Below are 17,877 nucleotides of genomic sequence, written 5' to 3'. Positions count from 1 at the left end.
TCCGTCGGTGGGGGAAGGGGGCAGTTTAGGCGGCGCGGCGGCGACGCCGCGAGACTACAACTTCCAGGAGGCGGGGCGCCCGGGCAGGGCGGAGCGTTCGAGGGGTTTAAACGCCCCCGGCGGCCGGCGCGGCCGTTCGTAACGCGTGTGGAAAGGGGTGGGCTGGGGCGGCGGTAGGGCGCCGTCATGGCGGGCGTGCGACTCGCCCCTGCCGACGGGGGCTGCCCCGTGGCGCTGCCGTCCGGGGAGAGCGTGCTCGGGAGAGGGCCCCTGCTCGGGGTAAGTGCGGGGTGCCGCGCGGGCTGCCGCGCGGGCTGGGGCCCTCCGCCTCCTCCGTCAGCGGCGCCGTCGGTGCTTCTCTTGGGCTCCTCTTTTCGGAGGCTCTTTGGATTTAGGCGTCCCGAGAAATGGGCATGAGATTTTCAGAATAAGGCGGGTTTTTTTTTTTTGCTGCTGGAAAGCTAGATTGCCAGCGCTGGGGAGGTGAGACCTTCCCTTGCTTAGTTATGGGTCAACTGTTATGAAAGGGTCCCGCTGAAGTCGTCCTCTTATGTTATTTTGGCTGTTGCCCAAAATATGGAAAAAAAAAATCACGTGGCTCCTGACTAGTGTCACAGGATGATACTTACATCTTTTCAGTGGTGTCTTACAAAGACCCCTCAGGTTAATGGCCAGGGCCTGCAATGCAAAAAAAACTACTGATAGGTCCAGCTGTCTGTCCCCAGAGAGGCACCTATGGGGGATGTGAGAAGCAGCTGGCAAGGAGGTTGGAGAGGCTCTAAGGCTGTTTATTACTAAAGGAACAATAATATGGGCAGTTAAATATGTATATCTATCTATATATAAATATATATATATGTATATATATGTTCATACCTTATCTGGAAGGGTGATGGAACAATAAAAGTTATTTCTGTAATCCTACTCAAATGTCTTGTGGGTTTTGGCAAGTAAGAATCCAGTAAATCTGAGGAATAAGCGTAGTGCGAATAAGGGTAGACAGATTCAGATAAAATGCTGTAAATATCCCAGACATCACACCAAAATACTAAAACAAATGAAGTTCCAACTTTTTCTGTGCTCTTTAGTACTGTCATACTTCTACTTAGTTTGATATCTGAAAAAAAGATTCAGGTTATAACAAACTAAATAAAAAAGAAAGGAAAAAAAAAATCTTACTCCTTGTGTCTACTACACTATCCTGACAATGTGAGTATAAGAGTGGTTTTGCAACATAATACCTGAAACATATCTCCCGCTAAAACTGCTCAATTACATATCGTAACTTGAAAATTCGGATATAAAAGGAATCTGCGTTGTCTTTGAGGTTTTGACAGCAGCTGTATCTTCCTTCCAGATTACAGATAAGCGAGTATCCAGAAAACATGCCATCATGGAAGTGGAGGGTGGCCAGGTTCGCATCAAACCGGTAACATCATTTCTCATTTTGATTATGTCTATAAAGCCCACCTATAAATGCTGTAATTGCCTTCAGAGATTCCTCTGATGTTAGGCTTCACCGGAGAGTAGCATTCAATTTGCCTTTGTCTCCTTTTATGTGACCTTTTACATAGCCTTGATATTACTGTTTCTCTTTTGTTTTCAGATAATATCTATTAACTTTTTCATGTGGAAGAGTTAAAGAAAAATAAAATTGTTGAGATTTTAGACATTACTTTGTTTTCCTGCTTATCTTTTGAGACAGGGATCTGTTCTCTATACTGAACCCCTTCCCCTTCGCCCTTCAGAAATAAATCTCTGAATTTAACACTTTGCTTTTCAAATAAAGAATATATTCTACTGTTTGCAAATAAATTCAGATGTTGTTATAGAAGGGTGTTTTAAACTTAACCAGGTATTTGTATATTTCTTTTTTAATGTTAGTTATATAAAAATTATTCCATCTCCTCTTTCTGTTTTACAGATTCATGTAAATCCATGCTTTTATCAGTCCTCTGAGAACGGCCAACTTCTACCACTGGAGGCACATGAATGGCACTCGCTGAAATTTGGAGATAGCTTTTCCTTATTGGTGGACAAATACATTTTCAAGGTCCTTTCTGCTCATACTGCAGAGAGCACAATAAGGTATCGATACTTGTGAGAAACAATGCTTTTTTTTTCCACTGTCAGCTTGTTCCACCTTTTTTTGAGGTGTAAGTCTTGAATGGGAATAAATTGGTGAGTCTGCTCACCATTAAATAATATCGTAGCAGGTTAAGAATTAAATAGTGATGCCCAGAGAGTGTGAAGTGTAGGATATGTGTATGACAAGTGATCTTGGTCATGGAGATGTGGTGATCAGCATTTGTTTACAGTGTCCTTCCATTTGCCTATGAACAATAGATCTCTTTTTCTGTTATGTTAGTTTCGATTTATATTAATTGTTTTCCTAGGTGAAGGACAACTCGTAAGTACCCACCTCAAAGGCAAGTGACCCACATGGTCATCTACGTATCCATATTATGTCATTCACTGTGTGATTCTGCAATAACTGAAAGTGATGTTTTTGACATTGTATGGGAGTGTTTATATTTTGTGGATATTAAATGGTTTGTAGCATATGGAGAGAAAAGAGAAATAATGCTAGTAGAAGGGTTTTTTTTTTTTTTTTTAAAAGTTTGTCAGATGTTTGGTTTATATAATCTGATAACCACATTTTAAAAAAAAAAGCCTTTCAATAAAGGAGACATTGTTTAATTTTAGGATAAAATAGTTTGCAGTATGCTAGTCTATGATCTTGCATGGCATATGCAAGTTAGTATCGTATAGTCTATGTATGCTAATTTTAAATGCAGTATGAAAATTATGTCAAAGATGAATGTGTTAGGTCTAGTGAGTCAAGACTACACCTGACTATTGAATTAAAAAGTCAAAGTGAAAAGATTGGGCCTAAAATTTGTGTACATGTTTCGGTGCTGTTTCTTTTGTGTGTGTGTGCACGCGTATAAAAAATTATTTAGGAGGGGTTAATATTAAAAAAAAAAAAAAAAAAAAAAAAAAAAAAAACAGTAAAGCAAATTCTAAGCTGTAATTTCAACTTTCACAAATTTTACCGTGATAGGGACTATTATAGCTTATGTACTTAAACAGAGAACAGTAAACCATACCCCATTTGTGGTCGGCAATGGTTGGAAAAAGTTTTGGTTCAACATCCTCTCAGGTGAAGATATGCTTATTTGTTCTTCAAGTTTATTTAATGGCTTGGTACATTCAGTCTAGAAGTGTCTAGAAGTGTATTAATGGCAAAAGTTCAGATGTGCATTTATGCTTGAGTAAAAATACATGTTTATATTCATGATGTGTTTGCTTTGACAGCAAAAGTCAGGAGACTAATGCTGAAGAAACGCCAAGCATTCACCCTATTAAAATGTCTTGTAGTCCATCTTTAATTGAACCATCATGTTCCAGTTCTGTGATGCAGGAAAACACAAAAATAAGAAAAAACAAAATTACTTCCAGACATTTGGTGAGTGCTTAATCATTTCATTGGATATTAATATTTGTTAAACTTTTTTTCTTCCCCCAAGAAGTAAGCCTTGACAAACTTGTTTGTTCAAAATATTGTGTTTTTATTGATTGAATTGTATTTTATATGTATTCTTGTGCATATTATCCTTACATTTTTAATTTTAGTTACTTGATCTCTGGAATACATGAAAATTGCAGTTGCTACAGGGATATTCTGAGCTAACTGTACTATAGATGAGTTTGGCACTACAAAGCGACATTACATCGTGATCTCTGGTGTGAATCAGGAACTATCTCGTAAATATCTGTGAAAGCCTAAAGGAATGAATGTTTGTTCTTTCAGCCAGTTTAAAAGCCTCTGAAATTCCTGTTTAGAGATATTGCAGCTAGACTGCAGATGTCTTGTGCTGTCTTTAAGTAATATCTGTTTGTATTGTAGTAGCAAACTCTTCCTTTTAAATTGTACAGCTGTGATAGTCATGTTGTCAAGACCCATTAGAAAACAAATAAATAACCCTACATAACCTTACAGTTTTTCCTTAACAGCCAGCATCCTATCCAGCCAGACAGTTTTCAAAACAAGTGGTTTTGGTTCTCTTATTCGTGCTAAGTAAAACAACCACTTTTTTCAGGTAGTCTGATAACTAGGATTTGGAGCCAATGGGTTTTTCCTTAATCTTCTGCTGTGTTTCCATTAATATAAGACTAGAAGGTATATGCTAGGCAGCGTGATTCAACTGTAGATATTGTCTAAATATAAAAAGTGAAATATGACCCTTTACTGTAGCTGAGATATTTACCCCTTAGTAAATAGAGACTCAAAGGGACAATATTATCCTTGTAAATAAATATGTCCTAAACATGACTTTAGGCAAGACTTCTCTCCTACTTTGTCAAATAGGCATCTATTCATGTAAACTTGATCTTTTGTTATCTCTGCATGTGCAAACTGTATAGCAAGATATTGACAAAACTGTTCTGTGAAGGTTTTAGACTGTAGTCTCTTACATGTTTACTCCAAAGAGCTGAGCAGTTCTGTTTTGAATGAAGACTTCTATAAATGTTTTTTTCTGTGTGAGTAGGAAGGTGAAAATGTTCAGTTAATTGACACTGCCTTGACAGAAGTGTGTGTGAAGGACTTGTGCACACTCATGTGCTAGTTTGTGTTTTTTTTTTTTTCCTCTTTTATGGAGAAAGATGCTAAATAGTAAATGTCATTTCAGGTGCTGCTTCCTGATGATCATGCACAGTTAAAATCTGTTCAAAGAAAGAGAGTGCTTCCATCTTGGATGCTGGAGGAAGACCTCATGGTTCAGAGGCTTTCTGACCCTGTAATAAAAGAAGGTAGAGAGAGAAGGAATGCAGTTCAGTACAGTTGCATGCCAATATACATTAATCTTCTTTGATCTCCTTTTCTTAAATTATGCTTGTGGTGGTAGAAAGTGTTAATTTATTACTTTCCTTTCTACATTGAGCCTAACAGGTGACATGGATTGATTTGTGTTGTCTCCTTTGTCATCAGTCATACGGGCATTAGTTGGTTCTTCTTTCAGTTCTCTCTCTCTCTCTCTCTCTCTCTCTCTCTCTTTTTTTTTTTTTTTTTTTAAATGCCAGCTATTACTGTTTTTGGACTGTTGAACATCTGATTTTCTTCAGCTCTTTCCTATGAACACTACTGTTTTGTTGAGCTCTGTTGTTTTGTTCAGGAGTTAAAATCTAGGTAGTTTCTGATATACTTAATACTGACCCTTTTAAATTAGGTTCTCTCAATTTCACAGGTGTCAGAGGTGTTTATACAGAAGGGGGGGGGGAGGGGTATATGCGCATGCCTTTAAACTGTAACTGAATCCTACTAGATCACTGTTCCAAAGTTTCTAGGAGCACTAAATTGTGGTTTTGTGTGTTTAGGGAGTGTGTGTGCGCGTGTGTGTTGGTTTTTTTTTTTCTTTTTTTTTAAATTTTCTTTAGTATACATGTTCCTTACCAAAACAAAACTAAAATTGCCTCCCTCCTCGCAAAAGGAAATTGCTGAGTGTGTGATAAACCTCTCCAGCTCTGTATCAGTAGTAGCAGCAGCCAAATATTGTGCTTAGTCTGTATCAGGGAGGGACAAGGATGCCACACTGGCACAACCTCAATAATATTTTCTAGCATGTCCAGCTTTGTTCCTGAGAGCTTGTAACATAATGCTACCAGTGTTAGACATTCTTTGACAGTTTTATCACAAGGTATTTTGGTTCTAGTGAGCATTACTGGTGGAACAGGAGGATTAAATAGGAGAAGGAGAAAAATCTAGAAAGGAAGGGAGGGAGAGCACCAGTTATTCTTTACCTTTGTGTTTCCTGAAGACAGCACTCTCCACAGCACTTCTCATTCTGGTCATGACTGCTGTCTTCCTAAGGTGTTTGTAGGCCCGAGTTTCTCTATTTTCTGGCTAAGCTATTGGTACATAAAGATACCGGGTTCTGTTCCTACCCCCTCTCTTAGACAGGTCATTTAGAGGCAATTGACTAATTATGTAACATACTCCGCAATTGCTATTAATTCTAGAAGGACTGGCTAAGAATGTGAAAAGGAGGTTATTTTACTCATGTTATTCTTTATCTTGTTATTGGCTTATGTTTTACTCTATTCTAAACTAAATGTGGTACATACCTCTTCTAACCTTCCAACTTCCTTTTCTTCCCCATTCCCTTTCTTGTCTTTTTTTCTCTCTTATGTTAGAGCAATTGTAAGACATTAGCCATAACTTTTATCTGAACTTTGGTTGTCTTCCCCAGGCAAACAGAATTTTCTCCTACCCCTTTTTTGAAAAGTCAATGTCATTTATCACAAAATGAAGAACAGTTCCAACTTCACCCTTTTTGTTCCATCGGCCTGGACTACAGATTGCAAAAGAATCTCACTTTATTCATTTCCTGTTCTTGAAAGGAGGACATGGCCACCAAAGTAGGATTAAGGATCAGAGTGAAGGCCTACGCTTGCAGTATTGCTACAGATTGCTGTAATTTGTGTCTCTGCACAAATGTAGGTGTGTTCCATGATTTGGAGTACTAAAATCTCTCCAAGATCATGTAAAGAACAAGGAGACCTAAATTTGGCAATTAAAGGAATCCCTTCTCAAGCTACAGGTCTACAGCTGAGGGAGTAGTATTTTCTGCCAGCTGTTGATGTGCTCCACTGTCACATTCTCTAAGCTATGACAAGTTACAGAGACTGATTCATTCTTTTACTCACTTCAGAGCATCCTTCAGTCTGAGCTGATCTGGCTTCTGGAGGAAAGATCCCTTTTTGATACAGACATTAACCTTTTATGGCTTTCTTTTCTCCTGTGTTTTATTATGGATGGGAGGATGACAGTCCTTGGTTCTGCTCTGCAGTCTTCAGCATGAACAGTGAATTCATAGGAGAGTTAAGATAGAGCCAGACTCTTGATTCCAAACTTCTTCCCACTGATCTTCCCTTACAGGAAGAGGGTGGGAGAACAGAGGTGCTGTGAAATGATTCACCTGTCATCCTGATCTTAGGGCAAGTTGTATCTGAGGCACATCCATCAGCTGGCAGTATGATTAAAGTAAGAAAAAAAAAATGAAGCAACTCAGAATCTTTATTACTCTTTCTTCACTGTTGCAATTCATTGTTACAGTAACCAGTATAATTTTGCTGGTTGCAAATGTAATAAGGTGAGGAGACCCTCACACTTGATAGTGAAAGAGAATTTTAAAGGAAATTATATTTTTTTTCTTCTATTACTTTTTCTTTAGTCATCTACTTCACCTGGTAGGATAAAAGCCTCTAGATTTGTCCTTTGGGGTGATGTTGCTTACTAGATACTTCCTGCAAATGCTGACAAACTGTTGCTCTCGGGGTATTTTTTGTTTGTTTTGTTTTATTGTATTTGTGGTTTTTATTGGCAAAGCCCATAACCTCTCAACCACGCTTCAGGATCTTCATAGCTTAGTGCATTTGCTATAGCATAGTGAAGCTTTACAGTTTTGTTCAATGTCTGTTGCTGTGGTCTTTGTGTCAGTGCTGCTTTTGGGAATTAATGCTTATAGCTGTCTATGGGCAGGTATAAGGCAGGTATTAGGTGGTGAGGTGCTAAGTGGTACATTTCCTTTACGTTCAATCTGTGTATAAGATTTCAGCGCTGTGGCTGGTGTGTGTATGTGTGCATGTTTGCTCCTCCGTGTCCAACAGCCTTTCCCTGAAACCTCCATTTCTATCTACTACTTCTACTGAGATACCCTCATGGGAAACTTCAGCTCTTAAAGCCCGAGCAGACCCATAGTAGCCTTTTGAGAGTTTGAACAATTCCTTATTATCTCCTGAAGCAAAAGTAGGGGTCCAGATCATTTTAACCTGGGTTGTCTGTCTCAGAACACCTCTATCATATACCATTGGCTGTTTTGCCTACCTTTGTAGAGAAACAAGAGAAACTTTTTTTCCTTTTTTCCTTTCCTAATGTAGACTGTTCTTGCTAGTGTTTTCCCTTAGTTGCGTATACCTGAGAACTGGTGCTAGCCATGCTGAGCCCTTCACTAGTGTGATTTCTATCTCTCCCTTCCCCGCTACCTCCGATATTAGCGTTAAATTATAATGTTTCTCAAACACTGATAAATTTTAGTCAAATACTCCTTTCCAGCACAGCTGCTGGTATTTATTTGTGTGGTATGGAAGCCTGCATTGAATATAGAGATTTATAAGAACACCACTAGACTTTTTCAGAAATTATTTACAAGAGATAATTCCAGCTTACAACAGACTGTTTTTAATGAAGCAATAAAACTTTTCAGCAAGTATTTCAGAGTTGTGAAATGGTTTGCATCTTTTTTATGGTGGTATTGGATGGAAAGATAGAAGAGTAGAACAAAAAGACTGGTTAGTTTGTGGGTGGTGTTTTTTTTTTCCTTTTCCTGTTTGTCTTTCCACTGATTTGTTTTGAGGCCTGACATTAAAATGTGGAAAAATTCTTTGCTTCCCTCAAGTGTCTTTGCCATGTCTTCGTTTTTTGAAGTGTTTTTGAAGCTGTATAAAATAGCAGCATTTTCCTTATGAATGCATTTAGCAGCAGATGGAGCCGTAGTAAAAATGGGACAATTGCCCTATTTTCCTCCAGTCTGTACTTTTTCCCCTTATTTCTATCAGTTATTGGCTGATTATGTGGACAAGTATGATATGGTTGAATAGGCAAGCAGATATACCCTGGTTCTGTTTCATGATTCACATTTGTGTGTATAAACTAGTAGTCTTAAGTAATAGTTATATGAAAGGTTTGTGTCAGAAAAAGCATCCTTGGATATTTCATTTACCTGATTAGCTGATGTTGTTTAACTGGTAATTTATCAAATCATACTGATATAGTCAGTCTAAAATATCCTTTGCCACATACCTTTTTCTTTCGAAGATGCTTCTCAAACATCTGTTTCAGCCTAAAACATACATTTGTGAATGAAGAGAGTCTGGTTGGCAGGAGAGAAAGTTGAAAATATTTTACTGAAACAGTATGTGAACAATTACTGCATCTCTCAGACTTCTTGCTCTGTGTTCTCCTTAGGATATTTTTTCACCTATTCCTGTATTTTAGTAAGTTTTAGATTTCTTATGTGATCAGTATTTCATGGTAAAAGTTGTATTCTGAAAGTACCCTTTCACTTTCTTCTTAAGGCGGTGAAATGAAAAGAGACCAAGGAGAGGGAAGAAGTGATATAGAATCATTAAAAACAGAAATAAATGTGGAGAAGAGAAAAAGATTGACTTCTGAAGAAATTACGGAGATTTGTAAAGAAGAGCAATATGAAGGGAAAAAGGGCTGCCTTTCCATCACTGTCCCCTCCTCTCAGGTAATTGTTTTTGCTTATGGCAGAACTGTGTCATATCAAGAAATATGAATTTGGTTGTCCATGCCATAGTTTAAGGTTGGGTCTGTGCTCTAACTGTGTGATCTCTGGGTAAGCTGTTACATTGGATCGCTTGTTTGGAAATGCCAGCTCACTCAAGCAGCTCTTCCAGCATCCTTGCTGTAGACTTGAGAGAGTTGTTGGTGGTCTTCTGTACTTCCTTCATGGGACCTGGAATTTAAACCCTGGATGTCCTACAGGACATTGCTTTTGCTTTACAGCAAGTGATGAGGAATGGCTTCATGTGTGGTTATTTTTCCTGAGAGCCTTTTTTGGGAGAGGTGGTGGTATGAAGCTGATGTAATGTAACTCTGGATTTGCCCAGCCTTGTAGCTTTCTAGTTGGTTAGGTTTTATGATTGCAGAATTATGGTATGTGGCTTAGCAATTGCTCTATTTTGAAGAAAGATAGCAGGGAGTGTGGTGCTGCCAGGAGTAAGCCAGCCTTCCTGCAGCTGAAGGCTTCTAATCCTAAATAACAGCTTTTTGCCAAACCTTTCTTGGGAGTCTCAGGTAATGGAGTCTTCTCTATTTCTGAGTTGACTTTCTAAATATGTGGTGTCCAGATCATTCAATATTAATGCTGAATTTGCCTCTTCCTAATCATCTTGCCACTCAAATATGTTTGGTTTTGATTAACATTCTGTTAATCTTGTGTTTAAAAGAGCAAAGTAAAATAGAAAACAACCATTTTAAGGTTCCTCTAAAATACTTCACTGTAAACTGAAGATAAATTCACTGAGGGGAGGAACCTTTGTATAATAAATGGTGGAGACCTCAAATTGTTCTATAGTGAATCAGAGTAGTTCAGCCTTCAGTATTTGTATTTTTCCAGATAGTGTCTTGGCCATCTGAATAATGCATTTGTTTTGACTATGTTATCACATACTCCTTTTCAAAGTCATATATGTTTCTTTCATCTTAATTGTGCATATATTCCAAAATGCAGGATTTTGTCAAAAGTATGACCGTATCTCCTGACAAATTATTTTATGATCCAGACAAAGATCTAAAGCCCTTAGGTGCATGAGAGGTAGGGTTACGTTCATGTTATATATATGCTGACTCTATTATGTCCCATATATACAAGTACCTAAGGGACTAAAATTTATATATATATATATATTTTTTTTACAAGAATATATGTTCTAGAGTCCACCATATTGTCATGTGCATAGCCTGCCCCCGTATTTTTTAGAAGCATTTTCAAAGAAGTTCTCAGATTATTCATGAACTGTGGTAGTGGGGTAGGAGAGGAACCCTAAGTATGTTATGAGGGAACCCAGTCAGAGAATAGGAAGTTTAGTAGAAATTTTCCTCTTTCGTATGTGTATTTTAACTTAAACTTTTCATTCAGTAACTGTATTAATTCAGCATCTGTTTTGTAAAAAGCAGAGAAGATGATTTCAAAATACTGGAGAGACTGATGCAAAGCGACAGAGTTTGACCTTCATGCTTTTAATTCTGAAGACTGTAAATTTTCAGGTTCTTCAAAATGTAACCTTGTTCCACAGAGTACATCTGAATTTCCTCTTGAGAGAACCACAAGAAACATGGAAAGAAATGACAAGACTGACACAAAAAAACATGGAATTTCTGTGGAAAAAAATGATAGGCAGCAGCATTATAATAGATGTAAAACAACAAACAGAATTGAGAAAATGGAAAAGAAAGAACAGATTACTGGTTCGACAAGCCAGCAAGCTCGCTGGGGCAGAACTTCTCTGTGCTATGGTGCTGAGGAAGGGACTCATGAGTCTGATGCAAATTGGGAATGCAAGCCTGAAACTTCTGGTTCAGCCAGAAGTCTTAATGCTTCAGAGCGCTCCAAACAGATGAAGCATAAGAGGACACCTTGCATGTATGGAAGAGCCTGTTACAGGTAAAGCAAAATTAAAACTAGCTTAATCTAGCATATTATTAAGAAATAATTTATAAGCACATCAAAGAAGAAGTAGGAAATTCATTATAATATTTTAAATAAAAATACTTTTGATAAGCAGAAGACTGTTGAGAAACAAATGGTGTAAGAAGAGTTTTTAAAGGAGGAACCAGGAGCTAACCGCTAATATAAACTAAATAAGGGATGAAGTACTGCTGCAAATCAAAACGTTTCGTAGGAAATAAAAAGCAAAGGTCCGTTAAAAAGCAAAGAAATTGACAAACCTGTTTGTAGCAGCCAAGTACAGGTATCAGTAAGGAGAAAGGTGTAAGTGGTTGGAATGCTCAATGTAGACACTGTGGGATTGTTTTATTAACAAATTCACCTTTTTTAAAAATTTGTATTTATTACAATTTCATACGAATTTTAAGATTTATGTTTACTGAAGTAATCATATGCTTTGTGAACAGAGTATTTTAAATAGTCATTATCTATCATTCCTGTTTATCAAGATTTTTTTTTTTATTATTATAACTCTGTTTTTTCTGATTGAGCATACTCTCCCTCTCTAAAAAGGGCAAATTCCATGCTAGTTTCTGATCTTGTTTGCTTCCTTGGACATATTTCAAGTGAAGAGTGCTACTACTCCCTGCCCTAAGCCCTTCCCAATTGACCATGAAAGATCTGTCATCCAATTCATTGAGTTTCAAAGAGTCAGGAGTTGGTCTCTGTTCTCCTGCTAGCCCTTCCTGGGTAGAAGGGCTCTAGGGTGCTACATGAATATAGGAAAGGGAAGAAGGCTTCTAGACTATCTCCAGGTTTCTAGAAAATTACCAATGACCCAAGAATTTCAATATATATCAGGATATTGATAGATTCCTAAGGCAAATTTTAGTTACAGGTGGATATGTACTAGAAGTGCATAGCTTGTGTCTGGATTACTTCAGGATGGGAAGCTACTAACCTAGCCAAGTTGTATGTTGTGATAGAGCAAGTTCTGCAGTATAGTGTAAGACATTAGGGGACCTTGAATTGGTGTCATTATAGGTAAAAGAGAACGGAATATTTAGGTAAAATCTTAACCTTGTGTCTTTGACAAGGAAAAAAGTTTTAATTGCATCTGTGTGCTTCAAGATTGAGAGAAGGGAAGTTAAGGCATAATTTTATAGAATGTTTTAAAAAAGCAGTGGATGTGTGAATGGGTCCTACCTTGATTATACTCAGTAATTTGATAAGCCTTGGGGATTTTTAGTCTATATAACAAAAAATTAGCTTTATTTTTGATTTTCCCTGTGATTTTTACTTAGAATTAATCACTCGTGATGAAATTTTAAAAAGCTTTTCAGGAAAGGACTTTTGGTCGTAAGGAATACATACTTTGTTATCAGTGCTCTCTATGAGCACATCTGTTCTTAGATTGTTATTCTAAAACAGATTTCTGGCAACAGTAGTTGCAGAAAATATTGCCTTTTAAGAGACGGATGCTATGAAATAATGCATAGTAGAGAATCTTATTCCATGGAGAAGTTGGTAATTGTGAAGCATCAAAAATACTTGCTTTAAGCTTCAAATGTTCATAATCTGCTTTTAATGTATAAGTACTAGCAGTTTTTCTGCATCTGTGGGATGACAACATCAGAGTAAGGCGAATCACTTCAGTTGCTCCTTTGTTCAATAGACCATATATGTGACATGAACAGATGTTTTTAACGAGCTAGTTTGTAGTGTACTTAGTATTTTGTGGTCTAGTATCTTCTCAAGGAGAAAGCAGTGGGAGGAGTTCATAGGGAAAGGAGCAGCTTTGAGTGCTCTCCTGAGGTAGCTAACTGGTTCCTCTCTTGTTGCTGGTATTTGCCACATGAAAGGTATAGGCTATATGACAAGACACGCTATAGGCATCTGCTTCTTAAATGAACACTGTTTTGGTAAGCATAGTGTTTCCTTAAAGTTCATGAGTGAGAAAAATCTCTGTATATCTCTCAGACTTTGCATGTACTCTCAACTCTGAAATGTTTCTTATTCACGAATCTCCCTTATGCGTTAATGAACTGCTCTCAAGACTTCCTTAGTTTGTAAACTCCTATTAATAGCCATTTTCCTTCTGAGTAGGACTGTGATATATGACCAAAGTGCCTATTAAAATCGCACAGACTGAAGATTGAATGTTAGGTCTATTGATTTTGTTAATTTTTTCTAACAGATATCTTAAATTTAGGAATTACTGCTGTAACACACAGGTCGGTGTCTTTACTTATGAATCTGGAAGCACTGCTTTTAAAAGTCTTGGACTTGATGTCAGAAACTCCTTCCAGGAAGTCTTTTTGTCTTCGTTCTTTAGTATCAGATTTTCCTTCTGGGCTGGCCTAAAGACTTTCAAAGACAAAGAAAACTTCTATCATCATCAGGAGGCAGGGTGCTCTGTGTACAGTACATTTGGCTGTGTTTGTTGCTGGGGGACTAACTCTTTGAATAAGGCCTTTTCCATTTGTGTTGTAGTTACTTATCTTTCCCAAATTGGAATAGGGGAAAAAAAAAGAAAAAAAATCAAATCCCACCCTTTTTTTTTTTCCCTAAGAATACATAAAGCAATGTGGTAGACTTGGAACTGTGTTCTCTTAAGGTGTAATCCACATTTTTTGATCCCAAATTCTATTCTTTTGTTAGTGTGAGGTATTATAGTACCCTAATGAGTATGCGTGTAAGTGTATTCAACGTTTGTATTTATATGTGCATATTTCCAATACTTTGTTTATGAAAATCAGTATTTTTCCTTTCACCTTAAGCTTGTAAATTTGACAGTTGATAAGCTGTGGTTTTCCTTTTCAAGTCTGTCTTCCAGTATGTCTGATTTAAGATGTACAGGTAGTAAGCACACATAGTTACTGCCTAACTTTAGGCTTGAACTCTATGGCTTTAATATTCATAATTATTATATCCTCACTACTAGTTTCTTAGTATTGAGAAATTCAGTCTCTTGAGATGATGGGAATGATTTCCCATCATGAGCCTGGGGTGAGAAACCTAGTCTTCTGACCTAATCTACTAAACTTGCTTTAGAAAAACCTTTAAATTGCTTTTGATAGCTGGACAGCTGAAAAGCTTCATAAATATTTCACTGAGAAATGTTTAAATATTTGCATAATTTTCTAAATCATAAAGTGTGTATACAGTCAACTTGAGGGTTTCTGTAAGAGCAAGGTTGTCTTTCTTGTGGGACAAGCTACGTAAGTGTGTTTATGTACCTGTACAAATTACAAAAATAAACTTCTTGCCTGAAACAAAAGGAAAGAAAACTTAAATTTACTGGGAAATTTACAAGTATTTTATGGATGTCTTTTTGAACACTTCTTATTGAAATATGTCATGATCCTCACTTTTCAAGTATCACATGCGGAGAAGGTATATCTAACAGGAATCCTATGGAAAGGAGTAGATTTTCTTTTGGTAACAGCGTGTTCACTTTGCCATAATTTTTGAAGTATGTTTTCATTGATCACAGGAACTTCACAAGCTGCAGTGCATTCTGTCTTTGTTCTATTTAATACCACTACAAAGGTTTTATAAAGCTAATATTCCCTTAGTTCTGTGGTTAGAGTCGCCTTGTCCTCTGCCACATACATGCAGGTTGATCAGCTAGAAACTGGTAAAATGTTCCTTCATTGGTGCTTGCTTACCTCAGCTTTGACTACATCAATGTTGTGCAGCAAAAAGTTGGGTATCCCAGTAGTGTGCTCCTGCCTCCAGCATTGCTGTGGCTCAGCTACGTACAGAGCTGTTCCATGGTATGGTGCAATGTCATGGTCAGACTGGGACTGGATCATTCCATGTCATACCCAGTAAACTGCTGCATTGGAGATAATATGCTAGGATTTGAAGATCTGCTGACACAGTCATACGGCATGTTTGATATTTGAAATTCATTGAATAAATTTATTATTGGATTTATTCATATTTGAAAATTGAAGGCTAATAGGAAATTTCCTCCTCTTATTTTTTTTGCAACATGTACTAAAGCAGTATTTTTTTTCTTCTATTTACCCTGAAATTTGGTCTTAGATTTTGCATAAAGCTAGGCATCAAAAGCTACCGCTTATGTAGCTACAGAAAATGAAGTTTAATTCCTTTGCTATATCCTTTTCTTATGTATGAATAGTCAGCTTTCACTATATATTTGTTTTGCAGGAAGAATCCTGTTCACTTTGAGCAGTTCAGTCACCCTAATGATGATGACTATCACGAGATAGACATCATAACTCAACATAACAGCGATGACCGGCCTGAATGTCCTTATGGAAGTACTTGTTATAGGTAAAAGACACTGTGCAAAATGGCTGTTCTTATTTTTGTGTTCTTATTTATGTGGTAAGATTGTTTTCCCATGGAGTTGAAAAGCAAGAATGAAGGAATGGGTAATTCTTGATGCTAGATCTTGACTGTAGCATATTGTTATGGCTCTTCTGTCTTTCTGATTGCTTTCTGTGGATAGACCACTCCCTTTAAAAGGCCAAAATCTTACAAAATATTTGTGGGTAATTTCAACTACCTTGTGAAAGCTTGACTTCGGGAAGCTTTTCACAGACACAGAAAAGGTGACCAGGGAGGCAGGTACCCAATCACTGTCCACGGTGACAGAGAAGAGCATCAGTCTGTCATCCCAAATTGGTGGGTTGTTAACATGCAGCAAGATGACATTTTCAACTATCTTAAGATACTAATAAAGTAATATGAATCCAATACATGTACTTATTTGATTGCTGCATTCAGCTAATCTCCAGAGTAGGATCAACCTCCATCTGTTTCCATTGTTAGAAGTATTTTGCTATTAAAAAGTGTCCTACCCAAAAATGAGTATATCAATAACTTGCCTGTACTGAAAATGCTTCATTGACAGGAATGTATCAATTGTTTGGTTGTTAGCTTCCAATATCAATTATGTAGTCACTTTGAAAGGTTTGTGAGCAGCAGATACCTCTGTTTTATTGGCACATTTATTTGCAACTCCTTGCTTAAATGAGACTTCTTCTTTAAACCAGTATCATGCCTTATATTTAGTTTTCTGCAAGTGTTTTTTTTTTTTTTTTAGTTGAACACTATAAATCAGACAGTTAAAATAGATGTTGAGAAGGCTGAAATAATATGACAATTATTTCTGTAAAATAATAATAATAGAACACGAGTTCTGGGCTCCTTTAGCTTGGTCAATCATGCTTTTTATTGCATTCCTCCTTGTAGGAAGAATCCACAGCACAAGCTAGAATACAAGCATAGTGCACCTCCAGGTAAATCAAGTTGTTCAGTACACTTCAAAGTGATGGGAGGAAGTGACTGAATTCTGCAAATGCATACACATGTTTGGAATAAAATGCATGTAGCTATTGAAAACTACTACGTTTGTAGCTTACTCTGTTTTGTGCTGCACTTTTGCTCTTCCTGAGCCTGAAATGTGTGATATGGAGGCTTGGCCCTTCACGCTTGCACCTGCCTTTTCAGATGCTTTTCAGATCAAGTGGGATGAGCTGGCTCATACAATAATGGCATGGATTTTATGCTTCTATCTCTTATGGACAAAAATATCATGTGGCAATTAGATATTTGCATGAGCTTAGTAGTTTTTATTGAAAACAAAACATGGTATATTATGATATTACATGATCTCTGTATTCCCCTTCCTGCCTTTGGAGCTGTAGTGATAAAATGAAAACGGGAATGTGTTTTGATATTAAAGGTACTGAAGTATTACTGAAACAGAAAATTGGCCAATTTGGGTGTGGTACTTTAGATGATCCTTCTCTTGAGGAGAAAGTTCAACTAGATGCTATTTTCAAAGTCTCTTTCTCTAGTGCTGATTCATGAATATTCTACATGTTTTTTCTTCCCCTCCCAGGAAAGAGAGCTTTGGAGGAAGACAGTGACAGTGATGGTGAACCAAATAAATATGACCTTAATGACAGCTTTATAGATGATGATGAAGAGTGTGCATCGACTGATGAAGATTCTGACTGGGAACCAAATCCGGAAGAAAAGGATAGTGAAGATGTTGAAACACTTCTGAAGGAAGCACACAGATTTGTTAATGCCAAAAAGTAGCTGTACTGAACATCTAAAACTCCCTCTCCAGTGGAGCTGGCACGTGAATGTGTGAGAAGAGGAACTGCTTTGAGAACTTTTTTTTTTTTTCCTCACTGATAGAGGCACTGCAGGAAGATTTGAGTGGGCATGAGGGGACAGAGCAATACATTTTGTTTCATATATACTATTTTGTTCTTTGTTTTCTTAGAGGCTGGTGTCCAGTGAGTAGTAATATTATTTTTTAAGAGAGATTTCTCATCTGTTTCTTTTGCAACACTGTTAGCTCTCAAAGTTTAAAAGATTTTAAAAGGTTGTTATGCTGCTTTGTTCTGTGATTGAAATAAATATTGGCATTAGAAAAGCCTTAGTTTGAGGAATTGCACGTCATGCCTGAAGTAACACAAACTAATACTTGACTGTTGGTGGGGAATCTGTCTACACTAACTCAAAGGAACATTTAAAAATGGCTTAATCTTAAATTTCATTAGTTTGCTAATAACTTTTCTCTAGGTGTTATTTCTTTGATACTTTTGATGTACAGTAGCTAAATACAGGC

The 17,877-nt window shown here is 37.2% G+C and overlaps 1 protein-coding gene across 1 annotated transcript; it reads left to right on the top strand.

The window, feature by feature from the left end:
• Positions 1 to 186: 186 nt before the first annotated feature.
• On the top strand, positions 187 to 17,390 carry APLF (aprataxin and PNKP like factor). The gene is made up of 10 exons (XM_088521271.1): positions 187 to 279; positions 1,358 to 1,429; positions 1,925 to 2,088; positions 3,319 to 3,469; positions 4,695 to 4,815; positions 9,139 to 9,314; positions 10,885 to 11,252; positions 15,435 to 15,560; positions 16,485 to 16,531; positions 17,137 to 17,390. The coding sequence occupies exons 1-10, from the start codon at positions 187 to 189 to the stop codon at positions 17,337 to 17,339; spliced, it is 1,521 nt and encodes a 506-aa protein (XP_088377397.1). The 3' UTR covers positions 17,340 to 17,390.
• The last annotated feature ends 487 nt before the right edge of the window (positions 17,391 to 17,877 follow it).

This window comes from Tinamus guttatus, unplaced genomic scaffold (assembly GCF_059628265.1).
Source record: "Tinamus guttatus ecotype Peru unplaced genomic scaffold, ASM5962826v1 Tinamus_guttatus_pri_ptg000116l, whole genome shotgun sequence".
Taxonomy (NCBI): Eukaryota; Metazoa; Chordata; class Aves; order Tinamiformes; family Tinamidae; genus Tinamus; species Tinamus guttatus.
Note: the sequence above shows the minus strand (reverse complement) of the source record. Positions and strands in the feature narration are given on the sequence as shown.